We start from the raw sequence: 23,607 nt of genomic DNA, 5'->3' as shown, positions 1-23,607 counted from the left end.
GACCCCCAGTTCCTGGGTCTTACACGTTGCCGGCAGTGTGGACGGAACTGGGGTGGCTGCTTATTTCTGAGTCCACCCTGCTCTAAGCACTTGGCATGCCTGACTTCACAGAGAGGGCCACATCCCACGAGGCTGCACAGTGTTGTGCCCCTTATGGGGGGAGGGAGGCCCTGAGACATGAGGCAATGTCCCCGAGTATGCCACCCCTCCCCCAACAATGGTCACTCTCCCAGCGTTTCCCATTCTCGCAGTGGGGCAGGACGTACAACCTGTGGAGTGGACATCAATTGTTCTACCCACCTCACCCCCATTCCCTGTCCTCCAACAGAAAGCCAGCCCCTCAAGTTTCCCTCAGGGAACGCCCCCCCCCCCCCCCCCCACTCCTAGACTGTGTCGTTCTGAGGGCCCCAGGCTGTCCCGGGGTCTCACCAGGGCCTGGCAGGTCAGAGCCCTGCAGGCCCCTTGGCCACACAGAGGTGTCAGGGAGGGATCATGATCCCAGCCAGCCCAGCGGGAGTCAGCCTCACACTTATGGAGAGGGACCCCATAGGGGACACGTGGCCTGGAGCTGCTGGCACGGTGAGAGCCCAGCTGAGGATGCAGGTGGGGCGGAGCTGAGAGACGGAGGAGACTAAGTCCCTGGGTCCAGCTGGCCTGAAGTCAAGGTCAAGCTCTGGGCTTCACAGTTAAATGAGGCAATCAAGGCCCTTTGTTTCTGTCACTTGCATCCCAAGGTTCTGGACAAGGGTTATCCCCTTGGAATGTCCCCAAGTCTCTCTAACCCAGTGGCTGTCAACCTGGTCTGCATGTGAGAATCATCCGGAAGTTAGACAAACTCCCAGTGCTCAGACCCATTAAGTCACAACCTCTGGGTGGGGACAGGCAGTGGCATTTGAAAGCCTTCCAGGTGGTTCCAACGTTCCAGGGCTGAGAACCACCGGGTGAGACACACTGGCAGTCTATACAGCCCGAGCCGGCGAGCCCCCTGGTCGAACATTCAGTGACTATTTGCCCAAGAAGTGAGGTTTGGGGGCACTACACATTTCATCTAGCCCCTCCAAAGAAACTGAAGATCCAGGCGGACAGGCAGCTGGAAGTAGAACAGGCAGAACAAGAGACTGTAGGGGCTTCAAGATCCCACGGGGATGAAGAGCCTCAGTGCTCGTGGACACGGAAACTCCAGCATCGCCACTTCTCACAGTCTCCATTGATTTTTGCCCAAATAAGTGGCCGGACAGGCCCGGAATGCAGAGGAAGTACTTTGGGAGGTGGTGTTGGAAATGTTTAAAAACTCAAGTTTCCGAATCCTCAGCCCAAAGAGTCCTGGAAAGTCCTTCGTGTCCAGGAAAGCAGACTGTAAGATGGAGGCGTCAGCATCGAATCAAAGCGCGGTATCTGCTCCCGGCTCTGGAGGCCTTTCCAGCCTTAGGCTCCCGGACCGGGAACGTGGAACGTGAGCTTGAAGTGATCTGCTCCGGAGAAGAGCCGCTCAGTTCTGATGAGGAGACTGGGAAAGGCCTGGACGCCACAAGCAATCGGGCCGTCTTGTGATAGTGTGGACGGTGCTGCTGTAACCAGGAAGCCACCGCCAAGCCGCCGCAGGGAGAGGGCTAGGGGCTTCAGAGATGAGAACCCCTGGCTGGTTTAAAGGATTTTTTTTTGTGCCTCTACTCCATCTCCCCGGCAGAAGACGGGAACATTACCTATAATGCTAGTACTGACGTAGCCCAGGACTATTGTGAACCTGACGTGAACTGGCCCATCGAATACTCCCAACCGCGACGGGAAGAGACGCTCTTATTAACCCCTTTTATAGATGAGAAAACAGGCACAGAGGGACGAAATCTGCCCAACGTCACGTAGAGCTGGGATTCAAACCCACACTCTTTCTTATTTTAATTGGCTTGAAATATAATTTACATACAGTAAAACGCATCCACTGAAGGAGTTTTGACAAATGTATACAGATGGCAACCATGACCACCCTCATAATATATAGGACATTTTCACCATCCCCAAATGGTCCCTTCTGCCCCTTTGCATCAGTCCCCTCCACCAGCCCCGAGCCTGCAACCAGCGGTCTGCTTACCGACATGCAGCTGTGCCCATTCCAGGATTTCACATAAATGGGAACACACTGTATGTAATCTTTCGCCACTATCTGGCTGCTTTTACTTAGCATGATGCTTTGGAGATTGATTCCATCGCTGCGAATATCAGTACCTGGTTCAGTTTTTGGCTGAGGAGTAGTCCATCGTACGGAGAGACTACAATTTGTTCATGCGTTTATGCATTGACGGACATGTGGGTCATTCCCAGTTTTTGACTCTTAGGAATAAAGCTGTTAGGAACATTTGGAGACAAGTCACAAGTCTTCGTGAGAACACAAGTTTTTATTTCTTTTGTGTGAATATTTACAGATAGGATTACTGGGTCACAGGGTAGACCCAGGTTTACGGTTTCAAGGAAATGTCAAACTGTTTTCCAAAGTGGCTGGACCGCGTTGCATTCCTACTGGAAATTTCATGACCATTTCAGGGACTCTAAATCCTCACCAACACTTGGAATTGCCAGCTTTTCAATTTCACCCATTCTAGTGGATATGTAGTGGAATCTCGTGGTTTTAATGACTACTGAGGTTGAACATCTTTTCATATGCTTGTTTGTCATTCACACATCCTCTTTGGTGAAGTGTCTATTTAAATCTTACGCATATTTTACATTGGGTTGTCTGTCTTATTACTGAGCTGTATAGGTTCTTTATATATCCCAGATACAAGTCCCTTTAGCAGATATATGATTTGCAAATTTTGTTTTGTCTTCTGAAGAGCAAAGGTTTTGAATTTGGCTAAAGCTCACTTTATCATTCTTTTGGTGTCATATCCAAGAAACCTTTGCCTAACAAAGATTTCCTCCTACACTGTCTTCTTGTAGGAGTTTGTTGTTTCAGCTCTTTGTTTAGGTCCATGATCTATTCTGAGTTAACTTCACGTTTGGTGGAAGACAAGGGTTTCAATCATTTACTTCTCCAGAGATTAGAATTGTCCCAACACTGCTTATGGAAAGACAATCTTGTTCCCACTGAATAACCCTGGTACCTTTGTCAAAAAATCAACTGACCACACACATATGCGTCTATTTCTGGACCCTCTTCTCTTCCATTGATTTACATGTCTATTTTTCTTGTGCCAATACTACAGTTTTGATTACTTATAGCCTTATACTAACTCTTGGAGTCAGGCAGTAGAAGTCCTTTGACTTTATTTTTCTTTCTCAAAACTGAGTCTCCCCATCCACGACGACAGTGTATGGTTTCCTTTGAGTCTCCTTTAATTTCTTTCATCAGTGTTTTAGTTTCAGCATAGAGATCTTGCACATTTTGTTAGACTTAATCTATTTCATGTTTTTTGGTTCTATTGTAAACGACACTGTTTTTGAAAATTTCCATTTCCAATTGTTCGCTGCAGGTATATAGAAATAAAATTAATTTCTACATGTGGACTGTGTATCCCGCAGCTTTGCTAAACTCAACTGTTAGTTCTAACAGTTATTTTTGAAGATTTCTGAGGCTTTTCTACCTAGTCGATCTTGCCATTGGCAAATAAAGACAGTTTTACTCTTTCTTCTCCAATCCGTGTGACTTTCTCTGTGGCTAATTGCACTCTCTGGGACCTCCAATGGGATAGATAGTAAGTAAAAGTGACGAGAGCCACTCACTTTCCTGGGTTGGATAATTGTCTATGGTAACGTAAGGTGTTACCACTGGAGAAAGCTATGTGAGGGGAACACAGCAACACCGTACGAGTTATGTAACGTCTATGTGGTTTAAAATGGTTTCAAGATAAAAAGTTAAGTAGGGGAGAAAACAGTGGCCAAAGCAGACATTCTTACCTTGTTCCCAGACTTAGGAGGAAATATTCAGTCTTTCATCGTGAAATAAGATGTTAGCTGTAGGTTTTTTGCAGATGCCCTTTATCAGGTTAAAGAAGTTCCTTTTATTCCTAGTTGGCTAAGAGTTTATTTTGTTTTGTTTTGTTTTTTTAAAATCATGAATGGGTGTTGGATTTTGCTAAATGCTTTTTCTGTATCTTTTGATATGATCATATGGTTTTCCTCTTTAGTCCGTTAATATGGTGAATTACATTGATTAATTTTAGAATAGTAAACCAACCTTGCATTCTGGGGATAAATCACACTTTGCCATGAAGAGTTTTCATATTTATATATGGCTGGATTCAGCTTGCTAAATTTTTCCTAAGGATTTTTGCATCTATGTTCAAGAGGGATACCGGTCTGTATTTTTCTTTTCTTGTAAACATTTATCTGGTTTTGGTATCAGGGTAGTGGTGCCCCCATAAAATGAGTTGGGAATTGTTCCCAATTCCCCAAATCATGAAGACTTTGTGTTGGTTTGATATTATTTCTTCCTTAAATGTTTGGTACAATTCACCAGTGAAGCCCTCTGGGCCTGGAATTTTCTTTGTGTGAAGGCATTCTATTTTTGCTTTATTTAAATCTTTTAACAATTTTATTAAGGTATAAGTTACCTTAACATTTACCAATTTAAAGTGATAAGAGGATAGAATTAACATTGGAAATAAATTAATCTCACTTTACCCACTCATTTCTGAGACGACTCTTTGGAGTTTTCTTTTCGCTAATGAATTGCACACTGGACACAGGAGAGCGCCAAGCCGGCTGTGCGAGTGGAGGTGTCATGACTTCCTCAAGAGGCGGTCGAGAACGTATCTTCAGTTTCTCGCCCCTCCACTTGCAGTTCCTCATCTCGTTCCCGCCTAAGCCCGACGCGCTCGGGCTGCTCCTCCACCGCTCTCCTGACCTGTCCTCACGAGGATCACCAAGAACACCAAGTCCTTGTTGCTTAGTCCATGGACAGTCTCCAGACCTTCTTACTTGATCTCCCTGCAAAAGGGGCTATTTACTAGGTGTGTGTGAGCAGGGAATAGTGAGACCACAAGGGGTAGCATGGTATCTGGAGCTATGACCACTCCCAGGCCAGAAGGGACAAGGGCAGGGAGCGGTTACTGGAGCCCAGGTTCGGGCAGTGCGTGAGGGAGCTGCCTTGCGAGATGATGTGGGAGGCAACCTTGCAGGAGGGCATCAGGGCCTCCCAGCTCACTGCCCTCCCTCCTGCCAGTCCGGGCTCACTCCCAGAGGGTTGATGAGGTTCACTCAGGCCAGCCTCTGGGGACACAGAGCAGGGTGGGGGTGGGACAAAAGGAAGATATGGGCACTGGCTTTTATGACACCCACTCTCTTGGTTTCCTCCTTCTCCAGTTTAAGTCTCTCTTCTTTGCCAGTCCCTTCCTTTCCCGTGTGCCTGGGGTTTCATGTCAGGATTCTTAGGACCTGATGTCCTTTGGCATGGTCTCATTCGCTCCTGCAGATTCATCAGACACACTAATGACACCCAGATCAGTGAGACCTCTCGCCCGAGCCCCACCTCATTACCAAATCTTACAGCTACCTCTACTTGGTGAGCAAGATCAAAGCGGGTGAGAGCTGACTAAGCGTCAGGTAAGACCCGCATGTGTGTGAGTTCATCTACCATTCCCAAAAGCTCTACGAAGTAGCTCTATTATCATCTTCCTTTTGCAGATGAGGAAACTAGAGCATAGAGACCTCAGATCACTATCTAAAGTCATACAGCTACAAGGTATCAGAGCCAGGACTGGACTCAGGAGGATCCAGAGCCTATATTCTTAACCATTAAGACCCAAAGAGCATCTTCAGACACCACCAAAAGTTGGACTGGACGATTCAGTTTCCAGAAAAGCTCCTTGGTCTGCAAAGGTTCATGGGTCCCTGCCCCAGGAATGCCCATGGCACGTCAGACATCCCATGCCAAGAACTCTTCTTGCTTCCCTTTGCCAGTGCTCCCTGCCCCCCCACGGGCACAGACAGAGCACACCCTTCACTGAGCAGGCGTGTGAACCATCACCTCTCTTGTATTCCCCAGGCGGCACCCTTGGAGAACAGCCAACACAGACCAGGAGACAAAAGAGAACTCACAGTCCCCTCTGGCACTTTATTGTTTACAAAACAATGGCTCCAGTAGGAAGGAACACAATCATTATGCTTACAGCAGCGAATATGGGGTGGGGGGGGGGGAGGCTAGCTTTAAAATATTTGAAAATCACTGATTGGGTGAAAATGCTGCTTCTGGGCACCTAGGCCGTGGCTGAGGCAGAAAGCTCTCAACTTAGTGACTGTCCCAAGTCCTCCAACTTTCCTGGTCTCGTCTCTGTATTTCTAAAGTCACACAGCCCTAACATCACTGACGTTCAACACGGAGGTGAGCCAGGGAGCCCGGGCAGGCAAAGTCAGAAAAGACTTGGGTCCTCCAGGCTGTGCCCAGTGGGAGCCGAGTTCTAGAGAAACGTGTCACCTTCAACAGCTTGTTTTCCGTTCTTCTGCCGTCTGTTTGGAAGAAACAGACGACCAGACGACAGACAGATGGCCGTCCTTACTGGGGCCCCTGCTAGCGGCTGTGTTAAAGTTTCCGAGTGGGAAAAGCCTGTGAGACGGAGCCGCACAGTAACAGTCAGAGCCCAAGAGACGGCCCTTCCCGGCCATCACGGACCCCCACATCGTCCCGAGGGTGAGGTAGCTTCTGGCGAGGGGCACGGATGCAGCAGCCCCTCTAGGCTTTGGTCCTGGCTGGCGTGTGCCGAACCCTCAGTCTTCACCCTGGAGCACTGAGAAGAGGCCACAGGGACAAAGACAAGCCAAGGTTTCGTGAAGACTTTCCACGGAGAGGAGGCGGCAAAGCTCCAGAGGGAAGAGGAGAAATAAAAGGCCAGGGACAGAAAGCGCAGGGCCAGGGAGGCCTCGTCCACAAGCTCCGGAGTAAAGGAGCCCAGCGGCGGCCGCGGCCCTCAGACCCGGCCTCACCGTCAGGAAAGGAAAGTGTCATTCCTGGGGGGCTTTAAAGGCACAACAATTTCTGACAGTGCCTAGAAAAAGGCAAGGCCTTCTTTATCTTTGTAACCTCTGGCCAAGGACTTAGAAACAATTAAACACTTGTCTTGCCAACTCTTAACTGCTTAATTACAATTTCCTCCACTGCTGGGAATGAATTTAACCATGCGGGGCGCCCTGCCTGATAAGACTTGGAGATTCAATTTTATGACAAACGAAACTGCTTTAATTAAAAGAAGTTAATAATTAAAACTTCAAAGTGCTACGTGGCCACTGAATTTTCCTGAAGGAGAACATGGGTCGGCCCCATGAAGTTGAGATGTCTGCCATGAGGGTGGGACGGGGAGGGGCCGGGCGACCCCGGGCCTGCCCTCGCTCACAGCCCTGAGCATCCTGCCGGGGACACAGGTGCCTTCCCGAGGGCCTGGGGGGTGGGTTTAATGCCCGAGGTTCACGAGGAAAGAAAAGGGGTAGCCTGGGAGTTCCTACGAGCAGGTTCACTTCGGACTCCCTGTCAGGGGCACGGTGCTTGACACAGAGGAAGAGCTCAAGAAAGATTTATTGAACAAAAGGACAAACGGAAAGGAAGACAGGGAGGTCAGATGGAAGGAAGGAAGGGCCTAGCAGAATTAGAGAGCATGGGCCCCAAATTAAGATGCCTGCAATGATCTGCTTCTACCACCAGGCGGCAGCACAGAAGGCCGCTGGGGAGCACAGGGCTCAGCACGGCGCTGACTCCCCGATCAGCCTGGAGATCTCTGCACCGCGCATCCGCCCGAGTTCAGGAGAGGAGGAAAGCAAACAAAACACCACGTAAAAGTGCCGTCCTCTGGTTTTTATCAAATTTGAGTCCTGATGTAGCTTAAAACTGTCCACTCCTCAGCCCAGTTCAACGTCTTCATTTCTCCGGCTTAAATAAATTCTATGCCTTCGTACTTGACCCCTCCGACCCTGGTCTCCGGCAGAAGGAAGCGTCCGTCAAGCGTGAAGGCCATGATGTAGGTGGCGACCTTGCCGCTGTCCTCCTCGGACTTGAGGGCCACGATGATCTGGTCGTCGGTATTGGGGATGAACTTGAAGGAGGAGAAGCCGTGCGTGGGGACCACCTCCCCCACGCGGCTGACGGAGATGTCGCCGAAGTCCTGGGCGGCGCTGAGCAGCAGGTTGGTGCCCTTGCGCTCGTCGTCCCGCTCGCTGTAGCGCTCGTGGCTGGCGCGGCGCGGCAGGAAGAACCAGCGCTGTAGTGTGTCGCTCCAGCAGGCGGACTCGTGGATGAGGTAGCCTGGGGGGACACAGCAGACCCACAGGTCACGGCCCCGACGGGCGGGCCCACCCCTCCCCACCACAGGGTGTGCAGCACCCTCGACGGCCCTGCAGCAGGCGGGGGGCCCCGGGGCTCCCTGCACGCGCTCCGGGAGACGCAGTGAGGTGGCCTGTCGGCCCGGAGCAGCACCACCCGTCTTTGCTCTAGGTCTCCGTGTTTCCCGGGGGATTCTCCCTCTGCTTTGTTCCCGATTATCCAGACTAAAAAGACAGAGGGAAAGCAGGAGGAGACCACGTCTCTGGTGCGCCCCACCTCCCCTCGCCAAGCTCCCTTGCTGGCTTTCCCCAGAGCCGCTGGTAAGCCACAGCTATGGGGTCAGTCTGTATTTCTGCTTCCTGGGTGCTAATGGACGGAAGGAGAGAGAGCCCAGGGGAGAGAGCCAGATGAGCAGGTTTGATCTGTTAAGAACAGACGGGTGGGGAGAGGTGGCCCCGAGGCTGAAGAGAAAGCATCACTCCCATTACAGTTAAGGATGGAGAATGAGCCCTCTGGGGGCAAAGCAATGTCCTCAGAGGCTTGTCTCCCTCAGCCTAGGGCTGACCAGGCCGCTCCAAGCACGGCAACTCCCCGCTACAAACCATGACGACCCTCGGAAAACGGGGGAAAGAACCAGGGCTCTGTCCGTCTTGCTTCTGCCATGTCAGGTGCGAGGCCTGAGGCCCTGACCCCCAAGGGAACAGCCAGAACTAGGCCTGGCGTGATGCGCTGTGGACCGAGACAGCAGGAGGTGATCTGTCCGGGTGAGTGAGGGATGAAAGAGAAAACGGCTCATTTGCCCTGAGAATCCATTGGCCCGATGGGAGCAGCCATCAGAGACAGCTGAAATCAACAAAGTTAAGAAAGAAACTAAGCTGCTGTGTTTGGAAACAAACGCCCAGTGCACGGTGTCTGTTCCGTGCCCACCTGGTGGGGCCTGGTCCCTTACCTGGTGGTCGGATCCCAGCAGCGGCCCGCAGGGCATTGTAGCTGGACACCCAGTTCTCGTGGGCCACGCTGCCTTTGCAGCCCACCACCTTCACCCACTCCGGGTTCTCGTTCACCACCTCCCCCGTGGTGGTGGTCCACTCCTTGCCCAGGCCGCCCACATACAGATGCTCGTCCTTCACAGCCAGCCACTCAGCTTTGAAGCCTAGGGACAAAGAATGAGAGGGGCGTGCCTGAGATGATGGCTAGCACTCTGCCATCGGGCTCCTGTGGGGTCTGGTCAGGCAAGAGCAGAGAGCCCTCTCGGTCCAGCAGCCATGGGTGTCAGAGGTAACCTGGCTCAGACTTCACTAGAGGCCATGAGGCCATGACAAGAGAGCAGAGCTTAGGATGGCCTGGCTCAGAGTTCCATTCCAGAGGGTCAGCAGTCGGGCACCTGTCTCCAGAGCAGACCCCACGACAACTCACGCCGGGCAGGTGGGCACCTACCCTCCGTCTTTATTCGTCCCCCTCCTCTCTCCCTCCCCTCCAGGAACCATCACGTTCTCCTTCGGCAACTCAATCCAGAACACTCTGCGGGGACGTCCTCTCAACGCGATTTAAGCTGCTTCTGCAGCTGGTGGCCCCTCCCCCAGCTCCAAAAGGCCCAGCCGACAGCTTGTCAATCTCCTCTGATGGTCAAACCCCGTTCTCAAGCTGTAAGCCCCCACTTCACGATCATGCCCAAATGCCAGGGAACTGGTAGCACTTGAAGTGCCCATCACAGCAGAACACGTTTGCTGTCCTTGCAGCCATACCTGACATGTCACTGAGGGTAAATTAAGTGCCAGTAGCCAGAGCTGCTAAGGGGCTGGCGTGGGGGCTCATGGTGTCCATCCCAATCGGTATGACTCTTTTCTTAGACGGACTGATTCGGTGTGAACCTGATTTTGAAGGCTGCAACACATACAGATGTGTGGGGACTTTTGCTCCTCCAGTGTATTCTCACCTGTCCCTACACCCGTGTTCTGAATCGTGCTTGCTTTCCCAGAGGGTTTGCAAGCTTCTTGCCGGCCCGAGGAGCTGGAGTGGCCACCCTCTCCACGAGCCGGCAGCAGCCTCGGGAATGCTTCTTGGCAGGCGGCTCTGGAGGGACCTGCTGAATTCCTGTGATCCTGGGCTCAGCCCCCTGGGCCATTTTCAAGATAAGATGCTCTCCACTCACCAGGTCTTCTGTCCCTTCTGGATGATCCAACCAAAGGGCAACCCCACGGCTGCCTTTATTCTGCGTTCTTCCCGATCCAAGAGGAAGAACAGAGCTACCTAAACTATGGCAGACGGAGGCAGGAAATGGGCAATCCAGTTTCTCTAGGACCCAGGCTGAGGCACGTTTCGGGCCAGCTGCCCCAGCCTCGGGCAGACCCTGCAGGGAGTTTGCACGGGGATGGCCTGGCAGACAGCGTGCCCATGGGCCCAGCTAACGCAATTCCCCCCCTCCCCGACCTCAGACATCCTGCAGTGGTTCAGCTTTCCAGAAGGTGCAGACCCACCAAGAGCTCGGGCACACAGGCAGCTCCTGTCAACCCTCCTGCTGGCACCCAGTGCCCCTGCCACCTCGCCCACCCGAGGCAAGGGGCCACCTCGGCTCGCTCTCTAGCTCTGTCCCATGCCGGCCGCAGGTGCTAACTCCTTTCAGGCAAACCACAGAGCTGTGGGTCACGGCTGGTTTCAAGGTCGGGTTCCCGTCAAGGGGCTCTTACACAGACCCTCCTTTTGCTGGGTTTTCAGAAAAGAGTGCCAGGCAGCAAAAGTTTACTTTTTAATACGGTCTCAGTTCAAAGAGCGCAACTGGACACGAGGGCTTTGAAGGGAAGGCACGTGGAGGGTGCAGTCCCAGCAGGCTCTGAAGATACCTCGTAAGACGTAAAGGGCCCGTTCAGAGGCCCTGGAGCCACAGCGGACAGAGCCCTAGCCCTCTCCCAGCAGAGACCCCGCTCGCTGGCAGTGCTCTAGCAACCGGCTCCTATTCCGGACCCCACTTTGGTCGGAGGGCCACAAGGCTTGTGCTCCCGGGCTGGGGGGGCCATGGGCCAGGAGCAGGAGGGAGATTAGCTCTTCCCGATGCCCCCTCCTCTGGGCACGAGAACGCTTTTCCTCGAGCGCGTGCAAACCAAGCTGGCAGATGGGCGGCCGAACGTTTCCCCCAGCACCTCACCAAACCCAGAGGCACAGCGGCCCAACATACCTTTCCCCACGGTTCCGTCGCCATCGGACAGAATCACCCAGGGAACAGCCTTGGTGCCTTCGATCTGGTAGACAACCCCTGTCCGGTCATCCACGGAGTAGAGTTTCCCATTGAAGACGATCAGATCAGACAGCTCCATGCCCCGCCCCTTTTCTGCCAGATGGGACTCCAGGACCTCGTGACCTATGTCCCACTCCACGGTGACCTTGTCCCCGCTGTCTGATAGGGTCAGATAGCCCTTCTTCAGGTAACTGAACCAGGTATTTTCCTCTTGGGCCCTTGACTCTGTGTCCAGGTCAGCGATAAGAGCGATTCGGTACCGAGTCCCGCCTGGCGTCCTTTGGGGGACAGACAGTGGGTAGGTGTCGTTGTACCGGTCAGCAGGCGCCTGGCCGAGCCTCCAGTTGTGGGCATTGGGTGCGGGTGGCCTGCCTGGGGGTGGGCGGTGTGAGTAGAGCAGCCAGAGGACGGCGGCGCCCACGAAGGACGGCAGGATCACCCTCCAGCGGGGGCGGAAGCGGGGGTCCGCAGCCTTGGTCATGGACGCCAGCACAGGAAGGCTCCCCACACTTATCCGGAGGGAGTGCATAGACTCATTCCATTCCAGGTGGTTGGAGGGCTGAACAGGCATCAGACTGCAGGGCAGATGGGACCTGCACACCCAGGGAGACAGGAGAGAGGTCAGCGACCCGCAAAGCACAGTGGCTTCCCCATGACTTGAAGGTGCACGGTCTGAAGGCTGCCTTATCCAGGACAGACAGTACTACCGCCACTTTGCGGCCCTTCCTTCCTTGGCTTAATCAAATCCTGACTCTAGCAATAGCTTTGTTTTCTCTTATTCAGCAAGATGAGAAGTCTTCCCAAAGCAAAACTATTCCATCTCCTCTGACCCAGCTGGCGGCAGAGAAAGAAGGTCTGTGCAGGCTGCTGCTCTGCCATCCCAGAAAGAGGGAACAGCAGGGGAGTGAGGCCAGGAGTGTGGGGAGGGGTGGGGGGGGGTCGAGGGGGCTGGGTGGGAGAGGATAACAGAAAGGGTACAGATATGTATTTTAACCAAATGTCACCTCAGCCGAGAAGCCCTCCCGATGGCACCCTCCGTCCCTTCCTTGGCATCTATCACCACCTGACATCATGGTACATAGTTACCGGTTTGTTCATTTGTGTCCCCAGCACCTAGAACAGTGCAAAGAGCAGACACATGCTCATTATGCAAGTTTTTACTCCCCTCTGGGTTAAGTTTCTGTAAAATTCAAATGTAAGTATAAAACAGATTCAAGCCAAACAGAAATACTTGTTTCTGGCAACATCTGTCCCCGGCACCTTTCTATTAATGCAAATGACTGAGGGACCAGAGTCTGAATGGCCCTCTCTGCCTGGAGCCCAGCGTGCCAGCGCGTCAGCTGCAAAGGACAGCTGGGCTCACCTGGGGCGCGGCTTGGCCTCAGGCCCCCCGGCCGACTCCCCGGGTGCAGCACCACCTTCAGATGGTGGCAGCAGGAACTGCAGGTCTTCACCACCTGCCCCTGCTCACGTCCCCAGCACGGGCCACAGCAGCTCAGCGTGGCCACAGCAGCGCCAGGCCAGCATCTGTCTCCCAGGCAGCCGCCAAGCTGGGGGAGCAGAATCAGCGAACGTCAGCCCCAGGCTGCGGCTCGGTCTGTCCTTCAGGAGCAACTCAGCACGTCCCAGCCTAAGGAACTCCCCTCGCCCGACCACTGGGGCATTTCCGCCTCCTCCTGTACAACCACCAATGGTGTGACTTTAGGGGCAGGTGCTCCTCTCACTGCCAGGTGGCAGCTGGGAAGGACGTGGGGACTCCACAGTCCATGCCACCCTGGGCGCCCCCGACTCAGACTATGTGGCCGGGTCCCCCTCCACATTGCAGGGTGCTGGCTCCGAGGATGAAAAACTTGGCCCAGGCTCCATGTGGAAGCCAGCTCGCCCATTCCCTTGCTTTTGGGACAGATTCTTAGGTTTTGGCCACAGGGTCAGGTGCAGAGAAGTGACCTCTAAGGAGTGAGCACAGTGCGTGGGGCTGGCCTCCACACTTCCCTCCTGGACAAGGGTGCCCTCCTCCCCCAGGAGGTCGCTTCCCATGCCACGCAGCCAGGGAGCTGGTCGCTGAGGCCTTCAGGGCTGGGGAACAGGAGACCCTGCTCCTCCCGGTTGCGCCTGCTGCATGGTTGCACGAAGTGTGGCCTCAAAAGCCACATGGGCCAAAGCCGCCCAGCATCTGTTTTCAGCCCTACGTGGCCACCGAGCTCTCAATTCCTACATCTCACCTCTTCAAAATTGTGCCTGGATTTCTAACTCGAACTCTAAACACAGTATTTCAAAACCTAAGTCTTTCTCCCCTTTCTCCTCCAACCCACTTGCCCCCAGATATTCCCTCAGGAATAGTGGTGGTGATGGGGAAACCATATTCACAGCTGCCCAGGCTAAGCTTTCATCAAAACTCTAGGAGATGCACTGTTCTGCATGAATACTATACTTCGGCAGAAAGTTATGAACGACTACCACCTCAGAAAACCTGGGTGTGGTCCGGGTCCCCACCTCCTTCCGCAGCATCTACTCCATCACAAGCACCGTCAATTGGGCCACCCGTCTCCCTCCTGTCGGCTCTCATCTGCTTCCACAGCCCCTTCTCACTGGAACCACACAGACAGCCTCCCTCAGCCCCTTAGCCCGTCCGCCGCCTCGCCCCTCCCCAACAACCACTCACCCCCACGGCCGGCGGCACCTGCTTCTCAAGTGAGTCGATCAGACCCGTCATTGCCTGCTTCAGTGGCCCACTCTAGGAGTAGACCCTTGCTACCTGCGTGGCTAGCCCTGCCCAGACCTCACTCCCGCCCAGAGAGCCGACCACCCTCGCCCTCACCCACCCAGGGCAAGGCTCCTGAGCCCCCGCCCAGAACACTCCTGCCCTGGCTCTTCGAGTGCCCACCTCACTTTCACCTTTCTAGGTTTTTCTGAGATGTCAGCTCCTCAGTAAGACTTGGCCTGCCCACCTCCCAAGACTGCCCCTCTCCACCACAGCACCTGGCTCCTTCCCCTCACCCTCTCAGCATGTTGACTGACTCTTTCTGCTCTGCCTTAGCTCCAGGGAGCAAGGACCTGCCTGCCGCCAGCTTACACTCCTGGCTGACAGCTGGGCAAGCATGGGAACTGAGGATACATTTGCTGAAGGAATGAAAAATACAGCCCGTGCTGGGTCATTAAACCACATCTTCAACAGCCTCGTCCTCCTTGTCCCCATGCCCCACAACAGTTATTCTGCAAACGCACAGCCTGGATCCAGCCCCCGATGGCTGAGCCGCCCGGCTGTCACACTGCGCTCCAGGTGCTGTGGACACAATGGGTGCTGTGTAGCCCACTGTCAGCACTGTGATGTGTCGTCCTCACTGCCCCTGGTTAACTCCCTCTCCATTCCTGAGTCACCATCCTCACTGTCACTGGTGATCCCGCCGCATCTCCTGTCTGCTCGCTCCCGGCAGAGACTGTGCAGCCTCCTTCAGCAGCCAGGGGCCCAGGGTGGAGCCATACGCCCACGCCCCCACACCCCAGGCTGCCCTGGTCCCGGGCGAAGGGGTCAGTTCGACACGCCTGCCCTTCTGGCTCCTTCTTCACAGTCTACATACACGTGTCCAGGTCCCCACCTGCATCACCGCAGGCTCCAGACCACACTCTCTGGTACAGTGAAAGCACTCAGTGAAAACTGTGGACGCACGGTGAATCCGTGAGCTTATGAACGGAGCGTCCCCGTGACGCCTTCTGTCCCTCCCCAGCCCTCACCATCCTGGAAGAGCATTCACTCCTTGTCCCAGCTGGACGCTCCATACCAGGGTCTGCCCCGTGCTTCCTGGAGAGGACCAACCACAGGGCTGCTCTTGAGGTGCAACTCTGAGAGCATGTCCCATGGGGTGTCCCTCTGCATCTCCTGACAGCAGGGATGGCGACATGAATGGGACACTGTCTGCGGGTCCTCCTCCCCATCTATCCCTTCTAAGCCCCCAAGGCTGGCTCCTCCCTTGCTGCCCACCTATTTTCCTTCTGAGTCTACCCAAGGTGACCTTGGTCTCTAAGTGAGGGCTCCCAAGCCTTCCTAGCCCGAACCTTTCTGAATTCCAGGCCAACGTGCCCACCTGCCGAGCCTCCTGGTCACAAGCCCGCAGGCACCTAGAACAGGTCCTCCCCTCAGGAATTTACTGCCCTGGCTGAGGACACTCCCAGCCCTCAGCAGTCACCCTGGCCAGCAGTCCTATCGCCTTCTCTCCTCTTCACATCCCGGCAGGCGCCAGGTCCCCTCACCTGTCCGCAAGGCAGGGACTACACAGCCTGCAAAGCTGGAAGTATCTACTACCTATCCACCCACAGACAAACCGTAGGGGCTCCAGTCTGGACCCTCTCAAATCTATCCTTCACATGACTGATAGAACGACTCTTCTGAAAAGCAAAGCTGGGTTAACACTCTCCACTAGACCCCAACGCCTTCCAGCTGAAGGACGCACCCCTCAGCCTGCAGACAGACCCGCTTCCTCCTGCGCTCTCCGCTCGCATGACGCCGGGTAATTTATGAGTCCATCTTCCACGTGCCGCCCCTCTGCACAGGATGCTTCCTCCACCTGGAATGCTAATCTCCTCTGACCATATGGAACCATCTAGAAGTCTCTGGCTGAGCCATGAGAATCATGCCTCCACTGTCCCTACCCCCATTTCCCCCACTAGTGAGCTCCCCTCCTGTGGGAGACTGACACTGGCCCCAAAGGTGTCCAGGCCCAATCCCTGAGCCCGAGAACGTATCCTATGTGTCAACAAAGACTCTGTAAGTAGGACTGAACCAAGGCTCTTGAGATGGGGCAATTAGCCAGGTGAGCCCTGAAAGCAATCACAAGTAGCCCTGTAAAAGGCAAGCTGAGGGAGATCTGCAGACGACAGAAGAGGAGAAGGGGGCCGGCCCGGTGGCACAGCAGTTAAGTTCATGTGCTCCGCTCCAGTGGCCTGGGGTTCGCAGGTTCGGATCCGGGGCACAGAACTATGCACCACTTGTCAAGCCATGCTGTGGCAGGCGTCCCACATAAAATAAAGGGAGACGGCATAGATGTTAGCTCAGGGCCAATCTTCCTCAGCAAAAAGAGGCGGATTGGCGGTGGATGTTAGGTCAGGGCTAATCTTCCTCAAAAAACAGAAGGGAAAAGGCCATGTGACCACAGCTAAGAAACACCCGAGGCCTCCAGAAGCTGGAAGAGGCAGGGATGGAATTTCCCCTGGAGCCTTCGATTACTAGAGCCTTTGGAGGGAGCACGACCCTGCGGACACCTTAATTTCTGCCTATGGATACTGAGACTGGACATCTGGCCTCCAGAATATGAGGACAGAAGTGTGCTGTTTTCAGCCACCAAGTTTGTGGTAACTGGTTACGGCAGCCCTAGAGACAAACGCGCCTGACACACTGTGCTCTGGGCCGCCTCTGTGTGGGCCGTGGCTCTGCAGCAGCATGGGCCGGACGGCAAGGACCGGTTCCCAACCAGTCTCCCCACTGACAGCTCCCGGAGGGCAGGGGCTCTGCTGGGTCAGGTTGATTCCCAAGACCTAATGGAGGGGCAGAAACGAGAGAATGACTGCCTTCAGTGACAGCACAGCTGGCTGCCTGCCAGAAAATCCTGCAGCTTCACCCCGAGAATAACCTCCCTCTGGACCAACACCCAGCCGTGGTCTTCATCTCTCCTTCAGGACCCCAAGGAATTACTTTTATTTTGTAGAAAAGGAAGTTTCCAACCAGTCATCTTTCCATTTGTTCTCCATGACCCTCTGCTGGTTTATCACCTAAAACTGATGGTCAGAGCCTGCGTATTGTGCTGCTGGGGGCCCGGTGCAGAGCGCTGGCTTGCATTTTCATTCAAAAGAAAACAAAAGAATTTCTCCGCCACAAGCGCCAACAGAAATGAGCCACTGAAGGGGAGAGCTGAAACAGACAAAGCTGTTCCTGGAAGCGGGGCCCTCTGGGACTTCTCTCCTCACCCACACCCTCAAGGCTCCACGTCAGTTAAATGTTTGCTGTACTGTGACCAGAAGTCTGTCAACCCCACCATCCTCAGGAGAGCGTGTTGATTTTGTCTAATCAGGAAAAGGAGAACCAAGTTGCTATAGTAAACGGTCACAGGCTCACCTGCCCAGGTGGGCCTGCAAACAAGTTCTTTCCAGGTCAGAAACCCCAGGGCCTGCACCCCTGCTGGCTCCCTTTCTCCTGCACCCCCACACTGCAGGGGAGTGTCCCTGGAAAGAGGACCCATGAGGAGCAACAAGCACCCAGGAGGCTTGGGGTCCTAATTCCTTCCCCACCCCCTCTTTTTAGGGTGGTGTCAAGAATAACCCAAGGACACTCAGGCATGGCTGTTTTCTGCCGAACCAGTTCCTCCTTACAGAACAGGCCTGTATAGCAAGGTGGACCATGTGTGTCCACCCCCAAGTGGGTTCCCAGACTCCAAGGTGAGCAGCGTGTTCTCTCCATGCACACTCGGGGCCCTACCCCAGGATGAAAAATGAGGACGAGTCAGACACCCTACCTTCACGGGCCATCCTCGGGCCTGCCACCAGACTCTACGCAAGGCTTAGACGAAAGGGGCAGCCACTCCTGACACAGCCTACCCGGAGAAGGTCTCTTTCTCCGGCTTCCTTCTGGAGCACTATGTGACAGGCGGCAGAACAAACAGGTTTACAGGCAGCAGCCAGGGCAAATTCTTTCCTTTCAGGAACGAGGGAGGGGCAGGAAGTGAGAGATAAGGAGGGCCACACCCAGCTCCCTGCCTCCTCCTCCCCAGGCCCTCACTCCTGCCAGCAGCTGCCTCCCCTTGCCACCACAGTCTCTGAACTCTAAGTCCACAGCAGGCAGGCCTCCGAGTCCCCGCTCTGCTCACTGCCAAAGTGCATTTCCTGGTTGGAAAGCAAAGAGCTACCCGCGGACCTTACAGACGCTCTAGAGCCGCAAAGGCAGGCCGAGGGTTCCAGAGCACCAGCGCGGGTGGCGGCCAAGAGATCGCGGATGGCGTGTCTGGGGACAGGGGCGTTTGTGAAACACCTCCTGTGGGCCAGCCTCCCTGAAAATGTTTCCTGCTGCGAGGCATTCTGTTCTGGACTCACCAAGCCTTCCTACTGTACTTGAAAATGCCATTTCAATTTTGGACAGGGGTGGGCAGCAGAAGGAAACCAGGACGGAAAAGGGCATCATCGTAGTCAAATCTGTCCTTTATGGATTACTGAGGTCGCTCCTCCTCCCAGACGGTAACTTCCTTAAAGGCGGAGACCCTGGATCCTACTAAATTCTGCCTCCCCTTGCCCCCTTAGCAACTGCTTACTGGACCAAGTTGAATACAGTTCAGGATAACTCGCTGCTCAGCCTTCTGCTTCTAAGTCAGCTACCCAAAAGGAGTATATCAGTTTTCTATTGCTGCTGTAACAAGCCACCGCAGATTTGGTAGGTATCACAAACTTATCCTACAGCCCTGCAGGACAGAGTCTGACACGGGTCCCTGGGCTAATATCAAGGGCTGAGTTCCTTTCAGAGGGTCTGGGGAGAATCTGCTTCCTTCCTTGTCCAGTTCCTAGAGGCTGCCCGCATTCCTTGACTTGTGGCCCCTCCCTCCACCTTCAGAGCCAGCAATGTCTGATCTCTCTGTGCCTTTCTGCCATCATTCCCCTCTGACACTCTTCTTCTGTCCCCTCTTCCACTTTTAAGGACCCTGTGATTATACTGGGCCCACCCAGGTAATCCAGGATGATCTCCCTATTGTAAGGTCAGCTGATTAGGACTCTTAATTCCATCTGCTACCTTAATCCCCCTTTGCCACATAACACATTCACAGGTTCTGGGGGTTAGGACATGGACATATTGGGGGCCATTATTCTGCCAACCATGAGGTGGGAGACAGGGAAGGAACCCCCAGCTTTTCCTAAGGGCCAGGACTGTTCACACATAGCTCTGTCTATGGGGTGGGCAGCACAGCTTCAGAATCCTCTACAGTTTGTACTTACTGCATCACAGTAGGGCTGGGTATGTTTAATTGTATCATCAACGTTATACTTGAAGGAATTTTAAGAAAAAAGTTACCCTCTCAGTTGAAATACCACTACACATCATTGGGGGTGTTTTCCAGAGAGCCTGAGAATAAGGGGATGCAATAATCCCACGACTGACCCAAATCAGGGCTTGCTCCCACAGACAGTGCAGCTGCACCTGCCTGAACCCACCTTCTCTCCCACCTTCCTCAGTGCTGGGGGGCAGGAGAGGAAGGCCAGGGCTGGGGTGGGGAAGGTCGGCCTGCTGCAGATGTGACAGTGGCCAGCACTGCAGGACTCATTCCTCCCTGTGGGACCCCTGGGAGTCATTCTGGGTGGGCTCTAATCTCACACTGATGGCCACGTTGTCATTCGCCATAACTGTATCCAGTCTGGCCCCAGGCCTGCACATGGCCCTATCTGGAACCCTGCTCCTGCCTCGTTCCCCACGGCACGTCCCCTGGCTGAGCACGATGGAAGCAGCGCTCTGTCTGGGAACCCGGAACTGTGAGCTCCATTTAAAGCCTGCACGTACCACAGATCAACAAGTAGGATTCCAGATAAAGGTGGACAAAGGAGAAAACCGAGACATCTTCCCAAACAGATTTCTCCATTAGCAGGATTACTTTTTCCTAGGTAATTGTCTAGGTCTAATGAAAATGAAAATCAACATAAAAGTCCTAAAAAATCAATATAAAAGTTTTAAATCCCCTTAATGTTGGCATTTGATAAGAGCTTTCCAGGAAATCTCCACACTCCAGAACGTTACTGAAGGGAGAATAATAATCATTGTCTTTTTTTTTCTTTTCGTTTTCAGGATCCTGAGTACCGTTCCACAAATGTCTGTACAACAGAGAAATGACTTCCACGGCACAGTCCCGACTATTTCAGGACTCTGGACCACACTCCCAGATGTGAGATACTCTGTCTTTGAAAGAGAAAACATTGGAGCATTTATACACCTACCCTACACGGCTGCCAGGAGCACGGCCACGCTGCCGCCCGGAAAGTCCTGGGACTTAGATGAAAGGGGCTGTGCGTGTTTGTGGGAGCCTGCTCGTGTGCACCTCAAAGGCCACATTCAGGGAGTGGGGGTGAGCACCCACCTCCCACTGCACCCTGCTCTCTCCTCTCTGACGCTGTGGCACGACGAGGCATGATAGATTTGGGGCACAGTGAGACTGGCAGGTAAAATGTCCTCAAGTACCAACAGCTTAAACCAACACATTTAGCACATTGCTATGGGCTATGAAAACATGGCATGAAGTACACCTAGGGTATAGCTTTAGGGGGAAGAAAGGAGACTTCCAGCTAACAGAGAGCATCAGACGATCAGATTTACACCTCAACTGAGGAACCACGTGGTGCCACAAAGTGGCATCTACACTCTCAAGCATCCGATTTCCTCCACCGCCCTGTGACTCCATGATGTACCACTGCCTTTTGTGATCAGGTTAATTTGGACAAGGGCCAGGAAACTGAGACTCCTGTATCCCCAGACCACTGTGTGGCCTCGTGACAGTGCCCGAGCAGTCCATACATCACCTGAGTCCTCTCCCGGAAGACCTCTGGACTGCACAGGTCGGAACGCCCCTGCCAAGTCCAGAGGGGAGCGGGCTGGCCATCAATGTGCCTTTCAGCAGGGCGCTTGAGGCCTGAATAGAAGGCTCATTGAGGCTGGCAGGGAGAGGCACCAGGGCGGCCACCGGCTGCTCTGGAAGGAGCCCCACTGTGCCCACAGGCTCAGGCTGGACTGTTCTGCTGGGAGGCCCGTGGGTGGGGCGGGGACTGGAGGAGGGTCTGCAGCCCAGTCCAGGAAGATCTTTCTCAATAAAGCTCCTCAAAGGGAAAGGAAGGAGAGGCCGGAGAGACCCCACAGCTCCCGAAGGACTTCCTTTTCTCCGTTCTGTGACCCCAGGACCTTGCACTGAAGAGCGAGCAAGATTCAGCCAACATCAGCAGATGTGTGTTCCCACACCTATGTTCTGTTGAAAACGTGGAGGGAAAAGATGTCAAGCACACACCCTGAGACAGGAACGAGCCACGGGGCAAGCGTGCTAAGAGATACTGGTTTGCTGGGGACACTCAGGCACTTGGGAGAAAGACGTGTCTGGCAGACAGAAGAGGAACCACAGGTGCCCGCCAAGCCCGGGGACACACAGGGCAAGGGGAAGGCACCAGCAGCAAGCAGGGCGAGGAGGTGCTGATCCCCAAAGGATCCAGACCAGGACAGGGGAGAGGGAGGAGGAGGAGAAAGAGGAAGTGGGGAGGAGAAATAGTTTGGGTGCAAAAGGCAGGAAAGTGAACTGCGCTGAGAGGGGCAGGAGAGGAAGGCCTGGGGTGGGGAAGGTCGGCCCGCTGCAGGTGTGACAAAGCGCTGGTCAGAGAGGGGAGGGCTCCCCAGTGGGTCAGGAGAGGCCCTGCACAGATCAGAGTAGGGGTGGTGACATCACAGGGGGGCAGGAAAGGGCTGTCCTCAGGGATAGATGTCCCACACGAGTCAGGAAGGGAATGTGGCCTTCAGGGTCAGAGGGGGTAGGAGTCCCCCAGGTCAGAGGGAGGAGGTGTCTTGCAAGTCAGGGTGGGGAGGGGCTCTGCAAGTCAGAGAGGGGAGATGTCCAGCAAGTCAGAGAGCGGGGGTGTCCAGCAAGTCACAGGGGGTTGGTGTCCCGCACTAATCAGAGAGAGTAGGGGTCCTGCAAGGCGGGGGTGGGGGGGACGTGTCCAGTGTCAGAGGGGAGAGGTATCTAGTAAGTCAGAGGGGGGAGGTGTCCGCCACCGGTCGGAAGAAGGAGACAATTTCTGAGAGTCAGAGGGAGGCGTCCCACCCTAGTCCGAGGAGAGAGCTGGTCTGCGGGTCAGGGGGCAGAGGCCCCGCGCGGTCAGATGGGGAGGGAGGCTGCGGGGTCAGGGGCGGGACGTGGCAGGGGTGGAGGGCGGCGGCAGGCTCCGGGACGGGCCGTCACGAGGAAGGACACCGGCGGCCGCGGGCGCAGCCGTCACTCACCCAGGGCGGGCCGGCTCCGGGACCCGCAGGCGGCGGAGCCTCGCTGCGGGCAAGACCGGGTCCGAGCGGCGGTGGACTTCCGCCCGGCGTGCTCGCCCCGCCTCCGAGCAACACGCTCCCGGCAGCCTCCACTCTGCGGCTGCGCGCGGGCGCGGGCTGGGGTTGCTGGGGGTTGTAGTTTTTGTTGCTCAGTGAGCGGGTCCGGGAGGAGGAGCAGCGGCCCGGGAAGGACAGGAGAGAGAGATGCAGACGTCTGCCCTGCCCACCCTCAGGCCCTTCCACCGCGTTATTCTGGAACCAAAAATGGGGTGGGGGTGAGGATGAAGGCTACTGGAGGCGGGGGGTTATCATTCCTCGAGCTGAGATTGTGGAAACCCTTGCCCGGAGCTGGAGAAGCGCGGACCCCTTTCTGCCCCCGTCATTCTCAAAGAGCGCCTCTCCCTGGCTCTCTGTTGGTCAGTTTCCTAAGGAGCGGTCAGGGCACAGGTCCACAGGCTGGAGTATTCTGGGCGGGGGTGGGGGTCTCCCGGCTGCTGACTTGCAATCAACAACCCCGTCCCCCCAAATAAGCGTCTCTGATTCATCCGTTTTCTGTAGTCCCCTCCCCTGCCTCGGAGCTATTTTAAAGGAATGCGTTAAAAGGCATCCCTGCCTCTCACCCCCGAGTCCTGCAATGATGCCCATTTTAGAAATCCTGAAAAAAGCCCGGTAGCAATGGAGCATCACGCAGAGCTCGGGGCTCTGCCGGGCTGCGCCTTCGGGCTTTGCGTGCGTGCGAACATCCCCGGTTTCTCAAGAGGCTTCCATCAAGTAAGAGAAGCACAGGGGAAAATTCAAACTGTTTAAATGGTGCACAGTGAAAAATAACCGTCCCTCCCACCCTTTTCTGCATTCCCTGCCCAGAGGCAATCACTATTACTAGTTTCTTGTGGTTATTCTTAGAAATATTTTATGACACACAAACAAATCATAAACACATATATTCAATTACCTTTTTTCCAAACCAAACAGAAATGTGTTAAACATATGGTTCTACACTTTTCCTTGGCGGAGGTGGGGGGTGGGGGTGTGGCAGAGGGAACAAACCCTTCTGGAATTCATTTGTTTCCCGTCGTGCTAAACTGAATCCCAACG

General features: G+C 54.5%; 1 protein-coding gene across 6 annotated transcripts; it reads right to left on the bottom strand.

Annotated features, from left to right (window-relative positions):
• Window positions 1–6,029: 6,029 nt before the first annotated feature.
• On the bottom strand, window positions 6,030–22,608 carry CANT1 (calcium activated nucleotidase 1). 6 transcript variants are annotated; one of them, XM_070225865.1, is made up of 5 exons: window positions 22,474–22,596; window positions 21,012–21,451; window positions 11,415–12,067; window positions 9,192–9,395; window positions 6,030–8,224 (listed from the first exon to the last, which is right to left on the bottom strand). In XM_070225865.1, exons 2-5 carry the CDS (start codon window positions 21,089–21,091, stop codon window positions 7,854–7,856), a joined length of 1,308 nt encoding a protein of 435 aa, XP_070081966.1. In that variant the 5' UTR covers window positions 21,092–21,451; window positions 22,474–22,596; the 3' UTR covers window positions 6,030–7,853. The 6 variants fall into 6 exon arrangements, with proteins under 6 accessions (XP_070081966.1, XP_014593711.1, XP_001490915.1 ...); XM_014738225.3 differs by having other exon boundaries at window positions 6,030–9,085; window positions 22,474–22,587; XM_001490865.5 differs by lacking the exon at window positions 21,012–21,451 and having other exon boundaries at window positions 22,474–22,608.
• Between the last annotated feature and the right edge of the window lie 999 nt (window positions 22,609–23,607).

This window comes from Equus caballus, chromosome 11 (assembly GCF_041296265.1).
Source record: "Equus caballus isolate H_3958 breed thoroughbred chromosome 11, TB-T2T, whole genome shotgun sequence".
Classification (NCBI taxonomy): Eukaryota; Metazoa; Chordata; class Mammalia; order Perissodactyla; family Equidae; genus Equus; species Equus caballus.
This window is presented reverse-complemented; position numbering and strand designations above follow the sequence as displayed.

What these genes read in the sequence shown, in the direction of transcription:
- CANT1 (XM_070225865.1), bottom strand. Translation starts at nt 21,091, where the DNA reads ATGGCCAGCCCGCTCCCCTCTGGACTTGGCAGGGGCGTTCCGACCTGT. An exon ending in TCTTCCGGGAGAGGACTCAG is followed by an intron (nt 12,068 to 21,011) that starts GTGATGTATGGA and finishes CTGGGTGTGCAG; the next exon opens with GTCCCATCTGCCCTGCAGTC. An exon ending in TGCTGGGATCCGACCACCAG is followed by an intron (nt 8,225 to 9,191) that starts GTAAGGGACCAG and finishes GTGTCCCCCCAG; the next exon opens with GCTACCTCATCCACGAGTCC.